Raw genomic sequence first — 20,104 nt, 5'->3', positions numbered from 1 at the left:
CCAACACTATTTGACTAATTCGTGAATTAGGTTACTGATATAAGTGAAGGACGAGCTACATATGAGAACGCATCATTAATGATTGTCCCACATAGGATTTTGTGAGCAAAATATGAAGAAACCGTCATAAGGACATAATGTGTACAAAAACATTAAGAACTATATGTGTATAAATTGAAAAAATATATTACCATATTAAAATCATTTTTTGGCTTAACCTATAGTAGTTAGTTATAAGGATTGAATGTGGACAAAAAATAAGTTAAATGATCAAATATGGACAAAAAAATAAACTCAGTGATCAAATGTGTACAAATCAAAAAGCATATTACCATTTTAAGTCATTATCCATTTATATTTAGCCCATGTAGTCTTTGTATGTATCGGTTCATGGCTCATGGCTCATGCTTTGTCATTGTGTGTGTATATGTATGCGCGCGCGCGTGTGTGTGTGTGTGTATATATATATATATATATATATATATACTTTTATCTAATGTTATTTAAAGATTATGAGAAATATACATTGTCACATGGTATCAGAGAATTATTTTCAACCCTAAACAACCGCCTTAACCTCTCTCTTTTTTCTTCTATTGTTTACTTATTTCTTCATCAGTAAGCTTTTTTCCCTCCTCTTTTTCTTCAACATTCTTCCATGGTTTCTCCTATCAAATAACTATACGGTATTAATAATATTAAATCGGATGTTCCGATAACTATTGATCTCGACTAATTGAAATAATGCTTAACGTGAGTTATTCAACACTCGTTGCATTGGAACGGTCTATCCGGTCATCTTTTTATTGCTAATGACAAACGTACAGATGAAGAATAGACCAGACTCAACTCTTGGATGTATGCAACCCTATCTCAACCCCTCCTAAAAATGATTTTGAAGAGGAAACAAACTACAAGCTACATTTGGAAGACTCTTGAAGATCTTTTCTTGGACAAAAAGGATGCTAAAGTGATTGAATTTGACAATGAACTTCATAACATTGTCATGGATTATTCATTCGCCACTAAATATTGCTCTCATATCAAGACCATCATCGGCCTTCTCGACAACATTGAGACCACAGTTCCGGAGAAAAACATTGCCACTTATTTGATCAATGGACTCTCACCAAAATTCGACCTCGTGGCAATCATGATCCGCCACAAAACTCCACTTCCTTCATTCTTAAAGACTAAGTTGATTATATTATTTGAAGAACAACGTATGGAACACAACAATTGTCGCTCCGGTCTTTCTTCTCGTAATGATCATGCATCCTCTCCTACTATTTTAAATGTAAGTCGGTGGTCACATTAGGGGTCATCATGTCGCGACAGTTGCAATAAAGGTGGGGAAATACCGTCTGACAATCTCGAGAGGGAAGAAACGATGACAAAAAAACACAGTACAGGCAGGGGCGGAGCTTGAAGTTTCGATTAGGGGGGGGGGGGGGGCGAAAATAAAATATGTATAAAAATTGAAGAACAGGGGGGGGGGCAAAGTAAAATTTTAGAGATTTGGGCATAATATGTAACTTTTTTAATACATAAAGGCTATATATATATAAAAAAAAAAAAAAATCTTTATGTTCGGGACAAGGTCGTTATCAATCATGCGTGTGTTCTTCATGTTCCTTCATCATCATAGTATGCTGACATCTTTACTAAGGGTCTACCATCTACTTTGTTTCTTGATTTCAGATCCAATCTTTATGTATGGGTTGGCTTTGTCATTGTGTATATATACTTTTATCTAATGGTATTCCAAAATTATGGGAAATACACCTTGTGACATCATGGTTATACCAAAGTTATGGGAAATACACCTTGTGATATCATGGTTAGTTGCTATTTTGTCGGTTTACCTCATTGATCCTCTATGTTCGGTTGATGCATACTTGCCTAAATTTCTTGTATTGTAATGTTTGACGTCCGTTTCTATAATTTTGTTTCTTTGTATTCCTATCAGTTATCCATTGTCTAAGGGGTTTGTTTGCAATGTTAGTCAAAGTGTAGGGGGGGCTAAATTCTTTTTGTCAGCTTCCATCCTTCCATTGCTCTACAATATACAAGCGATGGCCCACTTTCACAACAGCCGTTAACAAGTCAGCTCTTCCCAGTCCCCACCTCATCCTCCAATAGATACCCATCCCCAGGGCACACGATTGACCTTTTTGCTCAATCTCTATCCGTCCAAAACGAATTCCCCTTTTCATCTCTTGTATATATCTGTTACCAATTGCCCAAAGTTAGGTTTTTTCATATTCTCTCTCAATCTTTATTCCAAGAACCCACAAACCCATCTTTCCTTTCAACAATTTTCTGATAATTCATACACGGGTTGATCGATTCATCGGCATAAAAAGATGGAGCAGTCTGTTCTTGATAGTATAGTTCGTAGGTTGCTTGAAGTTAAAGGGAGACCTGGTAAACAGGTGCAACTTGCCGAACCAGAAATCAAGCAACTTTGTGTTGTTTCTAGAGATATTTTCTTGCGACAGCCGAATTTGTTAGAACTCGAAGCTCCGATCAAGATTTGTGGTATCATTTCCGTTTTTAGTTTATGTATCTGTTTGAATTTCGATTTTACATGATTAATTTTGTTATTTTCTTATAATCCTTATGTGCATAGGGTTTGAGTTTTTGTTTACTCTGTAATGCTTAATTGCATCTTCTATCATCAATTTAAGCCTAGACCTTTAACAAACAGAACCCTTTTTTCATTATAGGAAATATTCGATTACTTTGCCTAATATTGCTAGGACAGTGTCAAATGGTTTCGAAAGTTGAAATAGTGCTTATAAAATATTTTCCAAACTTGGATGTTTTTGTAACAATTTCTAAAGTCCATTAACCAAATTAGAAATGACGCAAAGGTGCTTAGCTGTTATTGCAATTTGCTCTTTCATATACATATATATGGACATTTCATGCAATTAGTTTTCATTCTAATATGTTTGATTGTAACTTAATATTATATTATAGAAATACATTGGTGCTACATCCTTCACAAAATCTGTATCAAATTTTCTTCTAAAAAGTGCAAGCCATGACCTAAAAAGTCTTACTTTTTCTAAAAATGGCCTTAATTTTCTTTTTGAATCCTTTCGGTGTCGCCTTTTACTTTGAACTTCTTGTAATTTCTCTTATCCAAAGGTTAGAATTTCTATGGTGGAGTCACTAATAATCTTTCAAACTTTTACGTTGTTATGAAATGTTTGATGCTTAGTGAATAAGATTACTTGTTAATTGTTATAACCTTGGATTTTTCTAAGCTTCTAAGTACTAACATACATTGTTTTATAGCATATATGGATGTGTGTTTTATAACTTATTATCTAACTAGTACTTTTAATTAGGGTAGTTGTCTTTCATAAACTACTTACCTCCTTCCTTTGTCACTTGTCCCCCTACCCTTTTCTCTCTCTTGTGTTTAAGCTTTTTGCTTTATTGTCTTTATCTGCTTTCTGCTTTATTGTCTGTATTTGCTTTCTGCTTTCTGATTGTTTATAATTATCAGGCGACATCCATGGGCAATATTCGGATCTTTTACGCCTATTCGAATACGGTGGACTACCACCTCGATCCAATTACTTATTCCTAGGTGACTATGTTGACCGAGGGAAACAAAGCCTAGAGACCATATGCCTTCTTCTTGCCTACAAAATAAAATACCCAAACAACTTCTTTCTTTTACGTGGAAACCATGAATGTGCTTCTATAAACCGTATATACGGATTCTATGACGAATGTAAAAGGCGATACAATGTTAAGTTATGGAAGATCTTTTCAGACTGCTTCAATTGTTTACCCGTGGCTGCTCTTATTGATGAAAAGATTCTTTGCATGCATGGTGGACTTTCACCCGATCTTAATAATTTGGATCAAATTAGAAAGTTGAAAAGGCCAAGTGATGTTCCCGATGGTGGTTTGCTTTGTGATTTGTTATGGTCGGATCCTTGTAAAGATGTTAAGGGATGGGGGATGAATGATCGTGGAGTTTCGTATACTTTTGGTGCTGATATTGTCACCGATTTTCTTCAGAAACATGATCTTGATCTTGTTTGTCGTGCTCATCAGGTTTCAATATCTTCACTTTCTTTACGTAACAAATGATTCATCATTTGATGATAAATGTACATTGAGAAAAAGCTTGTTTGAGTTTAGGAATATTTCAAAGTAATTTGACATAGTTACTAAGGCTATATTTGGCGTACTAGCTGAAAAGGTAGTTGTTAGCTGGAAAACTAACTAATAAAAAATGATGTTTTGTAAGAACTAGCTGAAAGATATAAAATGACATAAAAGGACATTTAGAAGAATAGTTTTTTTTTTTTTTTTTTTTTAATTAATTACGGGTATATTTGGAAAATTTTAAAAAAGCTCTTGAAAAGCTAGTCTAAGTAGTTTTTTTTTAAAAGCTAAGCTTATAAGCTATTTTTTGGCTTGCCAAACATGACAGCTTAAAAAAGCTCAAAAAATAAATTGGCTTATCAGTTAGCTGATAAGCCAACTTATTTAGGCTGTGTTTGTGACGCGACAAACACAGCCTAAATCCTTATATGGATTGCAGGTAGTAGAAGATGGATACGAGTTCTTTGCAAATAGGCAACTTGTAACGGTTTTTTCAGCACCAAACTACTGTGGAGAATTTGATAATGCTGGAGCAATGATGAGTGTTGATGAGACTCTTATGTGTTCATTTCAAATCCTAAAACCCGCTGAAAAAAAGTCAAAATTCAACTCCGGAATCAGCCTCTTCAGTAGCACAACAACATCTAAACCCGGAAACACTCCACCTGGAATCAAGGTATATAATGTCCAAAACGCCCTCCATTATATGTATACGATTGTTGATTTTTTATTTGGTTACGTTTTGCAGTCTTTTATGGGAGCAAGAGTATGAGACATGAAGGACGCCGATATTGAAGGGTAAAATTGGAGATATATATTAAGAGGGAATTAATAAAGGTTTTACCTTTTGATTATCTAAAGATGGGGTTGAGATTAGGTGAAAGGTTTTTATTTGTTGTTGATGATTGTATTGTATGTAGTTATATATATATATTTATATACGTACCCCTGATCCCTAACCACATTTCTTGATAAATTACGGGGGCAAATAAAATGGTGAGTTGGTATAATTTGATTTGCTAATCTATACATACGTTTTAAGAATCTCATATTTGGTTTTCGGTAGTGAGTTAGAGGGAGAAATTATTGATAGAAAGATGATAACAATTTTTTTTATTGGTTGTCATTTGTTGAAGTGTGATTTGTAAGATTTATCGACTTTTTTTTGCACTGTGTTCAACGTAATCATTTTTACATACGTTTTATTATGAAAGTCACATCTGTCGTTCTTAATATACAAGGTTTTTGTTACTAATTTATAATAGTTTATCATTATGATATGTAATTTCGTTTGAGGACCCAGATAGTCGGGAAAAAAAAGGCCCTTCAAAATGATTTTTTTTTGCTTCTAAATATATATTTTTGGCAACATTTTTATTATATACAATAATGATTATAAAAACAAAAGCACCTAATCTGTTATTTTTTGTTTGTTTTTTCATGGCATTTTGAACTCCCTAAGAACAATATCAAACCTGTATTTTAAACTTCTATAGGTAATAAAGTAAAATCTTTTATGTCAAAGGTAATACAAAACAAGTCAAACGGAAACAACGAAATTATCAAAGATTAATATATTCACAATCACCAATAAATAATTGATAATCATTATCGTTATTCATTAATAATTAAACACTCGAAAGAAACAGATTTCTCACTTGCTTGGATTGTGCATACAGGCACTTTACTTACTGATGTTACAAATTAATTTTCTTCTCGTGACATTAAATCTTTTTTGAAGTTCTTAATTAACTCTTTACAACTAAATATAATCATAATGCATATTATTTCATGCCTACTGTAAATACACAATTTCCGCAGCATCACAGGAGGGTTCACCACTAGTTCATAACAAATGGTATACCACATGGACCAAATTTGTACTTTACTCAAAAAGTTTGTTTATAGTGTGATCGATATACCTCCATCATTCCTATTTGACTCTTGTTCAAATTCAACAAGAGGGATTGCTATTTACCTTCTGAGCTTTTTACAATGACGAGTCATGATGCAGGCATACTTCCAGTTCCACACAATATTTCGGTTTTTATAAAAGTACATAATGTAAGTTCAACTCCTTCGTCTATACCCCGAGCTCATGGTCGATCACCAAAGAGAAAAACTAACGTTGCAATAGTTCTCGGTTCCACAATTGGAAGTCTTATACTTGTTATTGTGGTCGTAGGTTTTTACTAAATTCATAGTTCAAAAGAAAGTATGGATAGTGAAAGTGAAGAAGAGTATCTAGATCAAGTTTCAGGAATGCCCACTTGGTTTTCCCATGAAGAACTAAAAACAGCCACAGAAAATTTCAGTAAAAAGCTTGGGGAGGGGGGATTTGGATCAGTTTTAGAAGGGACTCTCAAAGATGGCTCAAATATTGCAGTAAAATGTCTTTCAAGGTCTTGTGCATGTTGAGGTTGAGTCCATTGGCAGGATTCACCACGTGAATCTAGTTCAACTTAGAGGATTCTGTGCTCAGAGATCACAATGACTTCTCGTGTATGAATTCATGAGTAACGGATCATTAGACCAGTGGATCTACTATGGAGACCGGAAGCAGGTTCTTGAATGGAAATGTAGAAAGAAAATTATTCTTGATATAGTTAAAGGTTTAACATATCTTCATGAAGATTGTAGGCAAAAAATCATCCACCTCGATATTAAACCTCAAAACATACTCCCAGATGAAGATTTCAATGCCAAAGTATCGGATTTTGGATTGTCTAAGCTCAAGAGATCACAACCAATGTTGCCTACTATCCTATCAGCTCCAAGGTGAGTTAGATTGAGGTTCTTGTGTATCTTTCCGATGGATACTTTAAATGCTTGTCTTTTCATTCTTAGAAAGCAGTTAAAATGCATTGAGGTCGATGTCTAGGAGTATGTTTTGAGGTTAGCAGTAAGGGGGTGATTTTTGCCCACAATCTTCATATATACATGTTAAACCTTTGGCTATATAAAGAATGATTTTCTTTCTATATTCCCTTTCTCTATGATAGATACACCAATCTAATCATTTGTTACTTATGATTTCATACACAACAAACCGTGATTTCCAACCACAAAAACCTCTAAGCTTAACTAAATTTACATGGTGATTGGTGAATGTTTGAGCCATCCTCAAGAGTCCCTTAAAAAACTTATCTTGCTCATCCCTCCCAAAGTTTTTTTACTAAAATTTTCTATGTTAAATTTCAACTTTTCATACGAAAAACCGAGTGGACATTCCACATGCCTGATTTAAATATTATTCTAACTCTTTTGCTTGCGAACTAGGGATATAATAAAACCTACATTTACAAGCAACAAGTCCAAAACTTCCAATCACGGAACCTAGAATTGTTGTGACTTGATTAGTTGATTTTTTCCCCTTAGTAATGGACCAAACTTCCAATCCTGGAACGTGGAATTGTTTCAAGTTACAACTCGATTTTTTTCCTTGGAAATGGACTAGAAGTTTGTGATGCAGAAATAGGAGATGAACATGAACTTACATTATAAAAGCATAGCATTCTGATGAATTTGGATCAACAATCATCATTCCAGTAGCTCTGAAGTTATCTGACATTCCTCAGTTTGAAGAATTGGAACCATAGAGTTGCTTTGACATGCTTGTTTTCCAGTAGCTTTTGTGGCCGAAGTTGAGCTTTCCATGTAGATCTTGTAGAACCAATTATCCGATTGCAGTGAGATTCAACAGTGCAATGGAGTGAACAGGATAATCTTGGTTAGCTGATCAAATGACTTGAGGGAGCCCTATGGCAGGTGGCATGATATCAGATGCACTGTTGGTATGAGGTGCAGGTTCCATTACAGAAGAATCCACAGGCGAGTGATACGTTGCGAAATTTCAAAAGTATAGAAATACTGTCTGTTACCAAAGATACCATCTTCAGTCCAAAACTGCAAATACGCGAAACAAAAAAGTAAAGAAAAGGAACGAGAGAAAGAGACTCACAGTGGATTTCAATAAGCTTCTGATTCTTCTTATGTCATGAGATTCGATTAAGGAATCGCTTTTCAAAACCGAGCTTGAAGATGGTTAGGTTAAAAAGGGCTGCTATTTACTCCATTCCATTTTTGCTTTTTGTCCATCACTATTCGTATTCAACTATACCACTTTTGCTATTTTACAACACTCCATACTCCATTACACTTTTTGCTTTTTGACCATCACTATTCAGTATTTACCCATGCCCCTTTGGCTATTTTACAGACACTCCAACTCCATACTCCATTCCACTTTTCGCTTTTTGTCCATCACTATTCACTATGCCACTTTTGTTATTTACAGACACTCCATACTCCATTCCACACTCCATGCTCCATTCCACTATTCACTTTTTACTCCATTCCACACTCCATACTCCTATTCGCTTTTTGTCCATCACTATTTAGTATTCATCCATACACATGCCACTTTTGCTTTTTGTTTTTTGTCCATCACTATTTAGTATTCATCCATTCCATTTTCGCTTTGTTATCACTGATCACTATTCACTATTCACTATTCACTATTCAGTATTAAAAAGGGGGTTCGGGTTGGGCAACATTATTTTCCATTTTCATACTATGTTGTATTGTTTCAATTTTTAATAAAAATAATAATTTTAAATTTTAACTTTTTTTATTAACAAAATAACAATAAAAAAACAGAAATTAGTAATCTAACCATGTTATTTTAAAAACAATTATATATATATATATATATATATATATATATATATATATATATATATATATATATATATATATATATTTATTGAAGAATGACGACAAAGTCTGAAAATGGGTCATTCCAGATCCGTATGTTGAAAACGGTAATGGGTATACGATCTGACCTATATTATGAACCCCCTATAAATATTATAAATATCATTTTGGAGTTTATTTCGAATTTACTTATATCCTATTACATTCCAGACACCATTTCGAACTCAGTAATTTCGGACTACCAGTCCAACTGAAAATGTCTTCTTCTAGCGATGAAAAATATCATTTTTTAGATGTAAGTTTCCATTATCTTTATAATTATGTCTTTAATTTAGATTATATATTAAAACCTAGATAATTTATACCATTATATATGTATTATTTGTTTTTCATTGATTTTTAGTGGTTTAAAGACAAGTATAGGATTACATTTGGTATTTTGTGTGTGTGTATATATATATATATATATATATATATATATATATATATATATATATATATATATATATATATATATATATATGGTTAGGATCAAATATGAATTACAAGTATTGTGTGAACGTATTACTAAATTATGACCATTAGATTAAAACAAATGAATGATTTGTGATCTTAGGGTACATGGTATTAACATGGAATAACATTTACTCTATAACTACATTTAATAACAATAAAGGAAAATATGACATTTTATCAAAAAAGAAAAATGAAAAATACCTATATTTTAGGAAGTAAGTCAATCTAATTAATGGAGATCATACGTGGAAAATTAATCCTACATTTTTTAAACTAATAATATTCTATAAGATTGAAAAATAAGATACATATGATTTAAATGTATATAACGGACAAATCTTCCATATAGCATTAATTCTTAAAGAATTCGTATGTTTTGCATAACCTAAAAGACGTTAATTGATAACATGTATATACATATCATATTTAATATTTAATATTGTTCTTAAAGAATATTTAATATTGTTCTTAAAGAATATACATTCAATTACTCTTGTATTCTTCCATGTACCATGAATTCTCATAGAATATTTAATATTGTTCTTAAAGAATATATTTCATTTTTTAAGAAATTTTCAATTTCATGAAATTAATTTCTTTGCTTAAGAATTAGATGATTTCATTCACGATTATACAAAAATGCTAACAATATTTTTTATACAGTAATTACAAAACATGAAATTAAAGAATTAGATGATTTTTTTCTTTAAAAATCAAGCATTTATTGGAACTGATTTCATTCCTTAAGAATTATAGTTTATTCTATAAGAATAAATTGATTGATAAATGTTTTTAAATTACCGTCATACAAGTGAGATACAATGAAATAGATTTCATTCTTTCAGAATGGTCATCATGTTGACCCTATCTTCATTCTGAGTTATACAGTATAACTTATTCTCTAAGATTATGTGCGTTTTTTTTTTCACTTAACATCGGCACTTCCGACACAATTGAAAAAGAAAAATTATATTTTTCTATGTTCTTCCAAAATTTGCGAAATGTGATTATAGTTTATAACACACCAAAAATAATTCATTTTTTAGAGTAGCATTTTACAACTACTTCTTTACTTCTTTATCGGCTTAAAAGAAAACTTTGGATGGAAGAGAATTTTTTTATTTCCGATCAGAATTTAAACTCATTACCAAAATTATAGTGTTCAATTTAAATAAGTTGCCATAATTATAGAATAATAAGTTACAATTAATGTTTTAATTTATAATTTAATTATTATAATATTTTTAATAAATGATTGATCCAAAAGTGGTTATATATTTACACAATATATAGAGTTTATATATGAACCTATCTCTCTCTCTCTCTCTTTATATATATATATATATATATATATATATATATATATATATATATATATATATATATATATATATATATATATATATATATATATATATATATATATATATATATATATATAATAGAAGGATAACCAAATTTCTATGAGGATGAGGAGATGGCAGAAATTGTAGTCAATACTGGATTACTAGTCTAATATTGTATTACTATAAATCATTGAGAAATAAAAGAAAATTTAAGCTGAGAGGCAAAATAATCATTTTACATTAAAAAATGAAACCGGGGGAATCAAAACAACAAACTCTTTTTTGGACCCAATTCCAAACAAATGGACCAGATTTGTAAATTACTCGAAAAGTTTAAATATAGAAAATGTGTAGTGACTTGGAAACAATGATGAATACGATATAGGACACGATTTTTCCACCATTTAATGAGAGGTAGACTTGGCCCGAAATGAGTCAATTGTAGCATGTACTTGAGCTTTTGGAACCTCCTCATATGTTTAGCTTAGATAATTGTTTCATATGTTAAATTTCATAGGTTGTTGTGGATTAATTAATTAGTGATGAGGGCAGCTTGGATCTGTAGCTTTTTCTTTGGCTTCTTTCTCATCTTCTCATCCATCCCTGCTCAACTTTATTACTTTTCTGTATATCTTTCGACCACATGGATCAACCATGAATCTTCTAACCCTTCCACCAATTCCTCAGATGGCACAAGGATCAGAGTCATTCTTCTTAACAGTTACAGATTCGCTTGTGGCTTCTTCTGTAATGGAACTTGCACATCTTACCTCTTTGCCATTCTTCTCAATCAATATGATCCAACGGTGATATGGTCAGCCAACCGAGACAATCCGGTCAGGGAAGGTGCAATGTCTCCAGAGTCTTGTGCATGTTAAAAAATCATTCATGGCTGTGGTTGAATCCATCGGTAGCATTCACCATGTGAATCTAGTTCGACTTAGAGGATTTTGTGCTTGGAAATCAGAGCGACTTCTCGTCTATGAATTCATGAGTAATGGATCGATGACTAGACCAGTGGATCTACTTTGGAGACCAAAATCACATACTCGGATGGGAATGCAGAAAGAAAATTATTCTTAATATAGCTAAGGGTTTAGCATATCTCCATGAAGATTGTAGCCAAAAAATCATCCACCACGACATTTAAACCTCAAAACATACTTCTGGATGAAGATTTCAATGGCCAAAATTTCTGACTTTGGGTTTTCTAAGTTCATTAATAGAAATCAAAGCCGCCAAGTGATGACTACAATGAGAGGAACCTTCGGTTATATGACTCCTGGTTGAGCTCAGTTATCACCGAAAAGGTGGATGTATATAGCTTCGGGATCGTTCTTTTGGAGATCTTATGCGGAAGGAAGAATCTCGATAGATCTCAGCCGGAAGAAAGTTGGCACTTATTGACGTCTCTTTCAGAATTGTTGGGGACAAGGGACATTGCTAAGTATTGTTGACAGGTGTAGTGAAGATATGCAATCACATGGTATAGAAGTTACAGAGATGATGAAAGTGGCTTCATGGTGTTTGCAGACTGATTTTACGAGAAGACCTTCAATGTCATCTGTGGTGAATGTGTTAGAGGGAGTAATGAATGTTGAATCGAACTTGGATTACAACTTCTTGGATCCTTATAACCCTTTTTTCTTTTCTTTCTTCAAGAACAATTAAAGTGATACTTATGAACGCATTTCCTTCCCCAATGAATAGAAGAGATATCCATCTCTTTATATTGTGTCTAGGGTTATTCATCAAACAGGTTGTAGGTCAGATTAAATTTTGATAATCATGATCGAGCTTGGGCTCGGGCTCGGGTCGTTTATCTAGTATTTGGCTCAAGCTCCATTAACTTTTAGTAGTCATGTTTGTGCATGAGGTCAAATATTAACTTGTTGTTCGAGCTCCAGTTCGATACTCGTTTAATAGTTTCAATAATTTGTATTCATCTACTATTTGAGCCATACCGGTAATTTTATAAGCTTTAGCTCGATAATGTCCTAAAAACACTTGCTTTTAAAGCTCGAACTGAAACTGGTAAAATTCTTTTTTCCATTAAACTGAAGAACATGAAAACATTGGTGATTAATTATTATTTGTATTATATTAGAATATTTATAATATTATATTGTTTTTAGATGTATAAAGTAATTTGTATTGTTAAAATAGTCTCTGAAGACCCTTTAATCTTTGCGCCACCATTAACAATATATAAGAAGAATCAAGATCCATAACTTTGACTAATGATTCTTTATAGGCTAGTTAAGAACAAGAGGGAGTTTATCCCTTATTCATTTCACTAGTCTCATTTATGTCGATGAACTTAGACAACGTGAAATACTTTGACATTGGTTGTCATTGTCTAGGATATGTTTTGAGGTTTAATATCAAGGTGGATGATTTTTTTGTGTATAATATGCAAGTATATATGCTAAACTTTTGGCTATATCAAGATAATGTTCTTTCTGTATACCCTTTCAAGTATGTGTTCTGGGTCGACATGGTAGATCCATAGAAGATCTGTTACTCATTAATTCATACACGACAAGTCGTGATTTCCTAGCACAAAATGCTCCATGTCTAGATAAATTCACATGGTGAATGTTTCCAATAGATTCAACTTCAGCTAAGAATGATTTCTTAACGAGTGCAAGACCCTAAAGACAGTTTATTGCAATCATTAAGCCATCCTCAAGAGTATCTTAGAAAACTTATCTTACTCCTTCCTCCCAAAGCTCCTTAGGACGGACGTAGTGGCAGCGGGTTGGTGGTTATGGGACGGCGGTACTGTCGCGGACATTACTTCAACTCGCAGCAGGTTGAGGTTTTTGGCTTACATGCGGATTGAGGAATGCATTCATGCCTCTCTCTCTCTCTCTCTCTCTCTCTCTCTCTCTCTCTCTCTCTCTCTCTCTCTCTCTCTCTCTCTCTCTCTCTCTCTCTCTCTCTCTCTCTCTCTCAAACAAAGGTGACTTATACATCATGCACAAACTCTTGTACTAAAGTATGTTTATATGTTTTGATTTGTTTGTGAATTAATTTTGTATATTTTTAATATTTTGTAAATTAGTTTGTATTTATTTAAAAATAAATAAAATTTGAGTGGATCAGAAAATGTATTATATAAATATGTTGTGGGTTGAAAAAGATAGAAAACACAACGTTGCTACATGGCACTAGATTGAGTGGGTTGAGAGTGGTGGTCCACTCTCTCCCTCCTTTACCAAAATTCTCTATGGTACTTTTCAACTTTTATAAAAAACCAGGCAAATGTACCGGTCTAAATATTATTCCTCCATCTCAACATTACTCTTTGGATTACAAACTATGGGCATAATTACACACACAGAAGCCAACACTTCAATCCGTGTAACCTAGAATTGTTGTAACTTATATTTTTTTCCCTCGTTAGTAATGGACCAAACTTCCAACTGTTGAACCTGGAATTGTTGGAAGTTGCAACTTGATTATTTTCTCCTTGGTAAAGGACGAAAAGTTTGGGAGGCAGACATTGGAGGTGAACTTACATTATAAAATCGGAAGCATTCTGGTGAATTTAGATATGCATTCATCATTCCAATAGCCTTGAAATTATGTGATATTTCACACTTGAGGAATTGGAACCATGAGGAAACAGAACTGCTTTGACATGCTTATTTGCAAGTCTCCGTATGTAAGATTTCCCAGTAGTGTTGAGGTCCAAATTGTGCTCTTATGCACATCCTGTAGAACCAATTCTCCGATCGCAATAAGATCCAGTATTGCACAGGTGCCAACATGATAGTCTGGGTTAGCACACCAAATGACTAGATGGAAACTATAGCAGGTGGAAACGATATCCGATGGTGGAGGGTCCATTGCAGAAGTATTTACAAGCAAATAATGCGGTGCCAAATTCCAAAATTATAAAAAGAAATTGTCGATTACCTAGAGGATATCATGTTCTTCTCAAAGCAAACATAAAAACTGCAATAAATTGACCAAAAATAAGAAAGAAAAGGGAAAAAAGAAAGAGACCTGCAGTGGAGTTCTGAGCATAGATAAAAACCTTGCCACTTATAAATTTTCACCTACTGATTATCCCTATTCATGAAAATCAATTGAGGGGATGGCTTTTGATCAACCGAATTTTAAATGGAAATCCAAATGCCCCATTCCTAAATACTATTATTATCTCTGTTCCAAATTAATTGTTTATACTTAACTTTTGAAGTATTTATTCTTCAATTTTGACTTTAAATATTTTTCTTTTTGATAGATAATATTTGATGCAAAATATAAATGAATTGTATTTTAAATGTTTTTTCATTATTATAAGTTTCATCAAGTAATATATAATATAAATAAAAATATTTAAGGTCAAAGTTGAAGAAAAAAAATTCAAAAATCAAAAGTTGACAATTAATTTTGGACAGAGAGAGTATAAGGTTTAAGTTTTGAAAATGGGTTGCAATCGGGTCAAACTATAACCGTCAGGTGATGAATGTCGTAGAAAAGTGTTCTTCAGTTTTGGATTGTCAAAGTTTACAAAAAAAACTTTAGGTTTGCTTAATGTCATGAAAGAAATATAAATAATTAAATATTGCAAAAATACTTTTGGAGATTAAATATCTTCCTATTCATTTGAAATGATGACAAATGTATTAAAATATTATTAATTTTATCTAAATATGAAACATATCATCATTTTATATGGATAGAAAGAAAATATAACATGATATTTAATTTATCTTTTTTTATATCAAAACCATAAAAAATGTCTTAGTTATTTTTGTAATTTTCTCAAATGTTAAATATATTTAAAACACAAAAGATTTTTTAAAAAAAAAAAAAAAAAAAAAAAAGCAACTGAGTCATTCTATGTCTTATAGAAAAACATATAACTAAATTTGTAATTTACTCAAAAATAATTTACCTTGAGATGAGCTTGAATTAATGACAGTAACAAAAAGCAGTTCAACTTTCGATTGCAATAACGACAGAAGAATGATTCAAGCGACTGAACTTCAAGTCTTTGTAGGTATGTATAGATTATTCATACCCTAATGATTGTATATTGGTTTTTTTTTTCTTTAACTAACTAATGATTAGATTATAATTATACATTTTATATTTATTTACTTCATGATTATATAATAATGTTTATAATTTTTTTTTATCTATTAGGTTGTGGGGTGTGGTAATGATATTACAGCCGGTATGTATACGTGGAGCATATTACCGCTGATGAACACCACTCCTTATCCATTTGATTTGTCGCGAGTAGCTTTCATCGGTGAAAGTATATCGATTTCTCTTTCCTCTTTTACCATTCAAACTAGGGGCGGAGCTACTATGTAGCCCGGGGTAGCCCGGGACACCCCTCCAATTTTCCCGTCAAATGTAAATTTCGTGTTTTTTTTTCGGAAATCCGTCACAAATCCGTTGGAAATCCGTCACAATTCGTTACTAATCCGTCAGCAATCCATCACAAAGCCTGATAATTATAAGTTTAATGTAAATTCACTGGTTTAGTGACGATTTTATGACGGAAACTTCTTTTGGTAACAAAAAATTTCTAATAATGCAACGCCTAAAGAATTTGTGCAACCCCTGATTTTTCTTTCTGGATTCGCCACTGATTCAAACACTCTATTTCTTCCTCATTTATCGGTGATAATGTTAAAACATAAGACTCTAATCATTTTTGTCATTGGAAAAAATGACACTATCAGCTTATGTGTCTAATGGTAAAAATTGTGTGACACTACATAGTGATAGCGAGCGAAGATAATGATGCGGTTGTGTTGGAAAGTGTTGATTTGGATTCCATTCAATTCATAAATGCTAGAATGTATTACAACTTTTTTTTTTTTTTTAATATTTAAGTTTTATGGTATTTTGATATTAGATGAATTCAATTAAAATTTGAATATTTGGTATTTTTATTCATTGTTGAACACAATTAAACTTTGTATGTTTAGTATTAAATATTAATTCACTAGAGACTTGGGGTTTGAGGAAAAGTTGTTAGAAGTGAATAACAAGTTATAAGAGTGTATAAATTTTGATTCCATTGTTAACACATGTAGTCATCATCATCATGCAACAATTGAATTTTAGACAAAGATGGACGATTCCATATCTTTTCTACAAAAAGAAGGTCAAGTACATTCTCATCATCATAACTCATTGCAAAGTTCTATCCCTCCCTCCCTCCTAGTTGACTCGTTTCTCATCTCTTACCATATTTACAACGTTTACTTCTCTCGTCATTATTTATTCTCCAAACATTTACAAAACTCATTACCTTATTCACCTACAAGCTAGCTTTATCTTACTTCTTATGCTTTCTTTACAGCTTGAAAAAGAAAGGAGCATATTTCAGTTTAAATCAGCCACTTGATCGATTCGCACCTCCATTTATAACCCATGGATGCCCTTCAAGAATATTCAACAAAATCATTCAGTTATTACCCAACAAACACTCACAGATTTTCAAATTATGAAAATAAACCTTAGAAGAAAACGAGATATATGTCTTACTTGAAACTTGTTCGACTGAAAATCGCCTAGAAGCATCCTTGCAAAGCATTTTCCGCAACAGATCCTTCGCTTCCGGTGAAACTGACCTGAAAATTCTCGCCGGAAACCTTAAATTCCCTCGCAAAACAGCCTCAAATGTCTCCACCGACGTTTCACCATAAAACGGAGGAACTCCGCCTAATAAAATGTACAGAATTACACCGGCACTCCAAACGTCGACCTTCTCATTATACTCTTTCCCCAACAAAACCTCCGGTGCAACATAGTATGGCGTGCCAACTACTCCGGTCATCGTCCCACGCTCATTCATCCCGAACCACTCCGCCGATCCAAAGTCCGCCAGCTTCAATTTCCCGGTTGAATCAAACAACACATTATCCGGCTTAATATCCCGATGCGCAATGCCTAATCTATGACAATAACTAATCGCTTCAATCAACTGAGTGAAAATCGAAACCGCTTCAGACTCTGAAAACGCACCACCGCGTTTTGAAATGCGATAGTAGAGATCCGGACCATCACAAAGATCAACCACCATATGGATCCAATTCTCGTCTTCGTAGAGACGATGAATCTGAATCACATGAGCGTTTCCGGCGAGTACGCGGAGGACTTTCGGCTCTTTGGTGATGCATTCCCGATCCGTGGAGTCAGAGAGGAGACGCTTGTCAATCGATTTACATGCAAAAGCTTCACCAGAAGTTAGTGAAAAACAACGATATATGATCCCGAACTGACCTCGGCCGAGTTCTTCACAGAGCTTGTAATCGTTCTCCAAGCTCTCTGACATGGCTATGGTCGTCACATTAACTCCGACGGCTGTTACGGAAGAGAGATTTAGAGAGAAGATGGAGGAGAGCGGTGGAGTCCAGGTTGCGACAGTGTGAGGGAGAGAGTGGTTATAGAGAGAGAGAAAGTGAGGAAACAAATAGTATGCGAACGGTTAAATTCGGTACAGGTTTTAGGCGTGAGGTGTTTTCTCACGTGCACTGTTGGTTAATTGATATGACGAATTTGCCCTTTTGTGATGTACACGTGTCCTGGTGTCGCAGAGTACGTAGGCGACGAGAGATGATGTGTATCTCATCCTTGTAGTATGGGTAAATGCTACTTACAGCCGTTGTAGTTTAATACCTTTTTTCTATATAAAAAAATGCAACATATATGCATTGATGTGTCTATTTTTTTTTTATTATTCATTTGTAAAATATATCTTTATTGAAAGTATGTATACATATATAGATATCAAAATAATAGACACTATTTTTATTTGTTATCATATTCTCTTTATATTAGTTAGATATATAATAGGTGTAGAATCTACAATAAGAATCTAGTGATATATGACTCAAATTTCACATATGAGTTTTCATGATTCACATCTTGAAACACCAACACCTAAAATATTACTAGTGTTTTGTTATTGACCTCATATATTCGACTTGTAGCAAGCTAACGTTGGCCGCTCAGATGATAAAATTTACAGTTTATATAATAGGTTTAAAAAATCGAAATAAGCATAATAACATCTCATTTCACCTTGTTTTAATATCGATATATTATCATAAAATAACACGAAATAACTAAAAGATGAATAACAAAAAAGTATTTCTCAATAATAAATACGTATTGGGTGTGGATGATAAATTATTCATAATATGAAATATCCAACCATGTTTATGAACTTGAGGGACTATTACGCAATTAAAATTGTTCATGAAAAGCGTTGGGTTTTGATTTGTTGGATGTCACGTGTGTGATAAGTGGAAAATGACAAATTTGTCATTTCCCATCGTGGACTCCGTGTCAATATAGGCAAACAGGAGTTGTCGACCACCTTATAACAAGACGAGTAATATGTAAAGTGTAAACTAGCTTTTTAGACATTTTACTTGGTAGTTATTTTTAAGGTAATTTACGGGTTTCCTTCTTATTTTTTTAAAACTACGTAGTTTGTATATATGATGTTATTAGGCATAATGACATGATCAATTAAACATAAATTTGATAGATGTTAAATCAAGTGAAGAACAATTATTTGGAGAAGATACTTCTTGCTTTTAGAGTTCATTGATGATTCCAAGATTATTTTCACTTCTATAAAGGCGCTTTATTGATTTTGTAGTTGACAATCTCATGATTCTTTTCACTTCTATAAATATGCTTTACTAAGTTATTGATAAATAGATCTTGTTCACACATTATGATTATGTTTATAAAGAAACTATAGAGGTAAATGAACATGATGCTCAATTTCCATATATTACATCTTTTAAATGTGTTATAAATTCTCATAATTGTAACATATGATAAATTAAATGACCCCTAAAGTTTGACTTTAATCTTTTAATTTATAGATTTATTGTATATCTATCATACTACATAATTTAAAATGTAGAGACTTAATGTTTTACTATATATTAGCGGGGCTTATATAGGGCCAGAGGTTTGTGACCCCCCCCCCCCCTTCTCTCCTTATTTTTTTATAATTACTCCGAAACTTTGACAAAAGTTGCATATTATGTCTAAAACTATAAATTTTGACTTTGTCTTTCCCTCCTTTTCTTCAATTTTTATACGTACTCTATTTTCGACCCCCAAATTAAAACATCAAGCTCCGCCACTGTTACTATAGAAAATGTTATCATACAAAATGTAATTGTACCTAACATATAAAGTAACATTACAAAATAGTCATAATACCACACTAATAAATTATTTTTTAACATTTTTCCACTTGAACTATTTGTATACATAATTTATTATCTTGGCAAGTTATTTTCATCTAGTTTCATATGATGATATTAACATCAAAACCGAAAAGTACAACATAACGTGTCATTTTTAGACGCGGGGCCCCGGTACCAATT

The 20,104-nt window shown here is 32.8% G+C and overlaps 3 protein-coding genes and 1 long non-coding RNA gene across 4 annotated transcripts; 2 read left to right on the top strand and 2 right to left on the bottom strand.

Annotated features, from left to right (window-relative positions):
* Positions 1-889: 889 nt before the first annotated feature.
* On the top strand, positions 890-1,318 carry LOC145075711 (uncharacterized). The gene has a single exon (XM_079021850.1). It carries the CDS (start codon positions 890-892, stop codon positions 1,316-1,318), a length of 429 nt encoding a protein of 142 aa, XP_078877976.1.
* Positions 1,319-2,165: 847 nt separating this feature from the next.
* On the top strand, positions 2,166-5,183 carry LOC145074837 (serine/threonine-protein phosphatase PP1 isozyme 3-like). The gene is made up of 4 exons (XM_079021161.1): positions 2,166-2,541; positions 3,521-4,080; positions 4,574-4,810; positions 4,883-5,183. Exons 1-4 carry the CDS (start codon positions 2,367-2,369, stop codon positions 4,904-4,906), a joined length of 996 nt encoding a protein of 331 aa, XP_078877287.1. The 5' UTR covers positions 2,166-2,366; the 3' UTR covers positions 4,907-5,183.
* Positions 5,184-5,729: 546 nt separating this feature from the next.
* On the bottom strand, positions 5,730-8,222 carry LOC145074838 (uncharacterized). Its single transcript, XR_013692137.1, has 3 exons — positions 8,096-8,222; positions 7,632-8,008; positions 5,730-7,533 (listed from the first exon to the last, which is right to left on the bottom strand). It is a non-coding gene; the product is annotated as an uncharacterized LOC145074838 (long non-coding RNA).
* An 8,583-nt stretch (positions 8,223-16,805) lies between these two features.
* LOC145073412 (phosphoenolpyruvate carboxylase kinase 2-like) lies at positions 16,806-18,160 on the bottom strand. The gene is made up of 2 exons (XM_079019957.1): positions 17,235-18,160; positions 16,806-17,129 (listed from the first exon to the last, which is right to left on the bottom strand). Exons 1-2 carry the CDS (start codon positions 18,022-18,024, stop codon positions 17,083-17,085), a joined length of 837 nt encoding a protein of 278 aa, XP_078876083.1. The 5' UTR covers positions 18,025-18,160; the 3' UTR covers positions 16,806-17,082.
* Positions 18,161-20,104: the final 1,944 nt, after the last annotated feature.

Source organism: Lactuca serriola, chromosome 9 (genome assembly GCF_051521515.1).
Source record: "Lactuca serriola cultivar US96UC23 chromosome 9, Lser_US96UC23_V15, whole genome shotgun sequence".
Lineage (NCBI taxonomy): Eukaryota > Viridiplantae > Streptophyta > Magnoliopsida > Asterales > Asteraceae > Lactuca > Lactuca serriola.
Note: the sequence above shows the minus strand (reverse complement) of the source record. Positions and strands in the feature narration are given on the sequence as shown.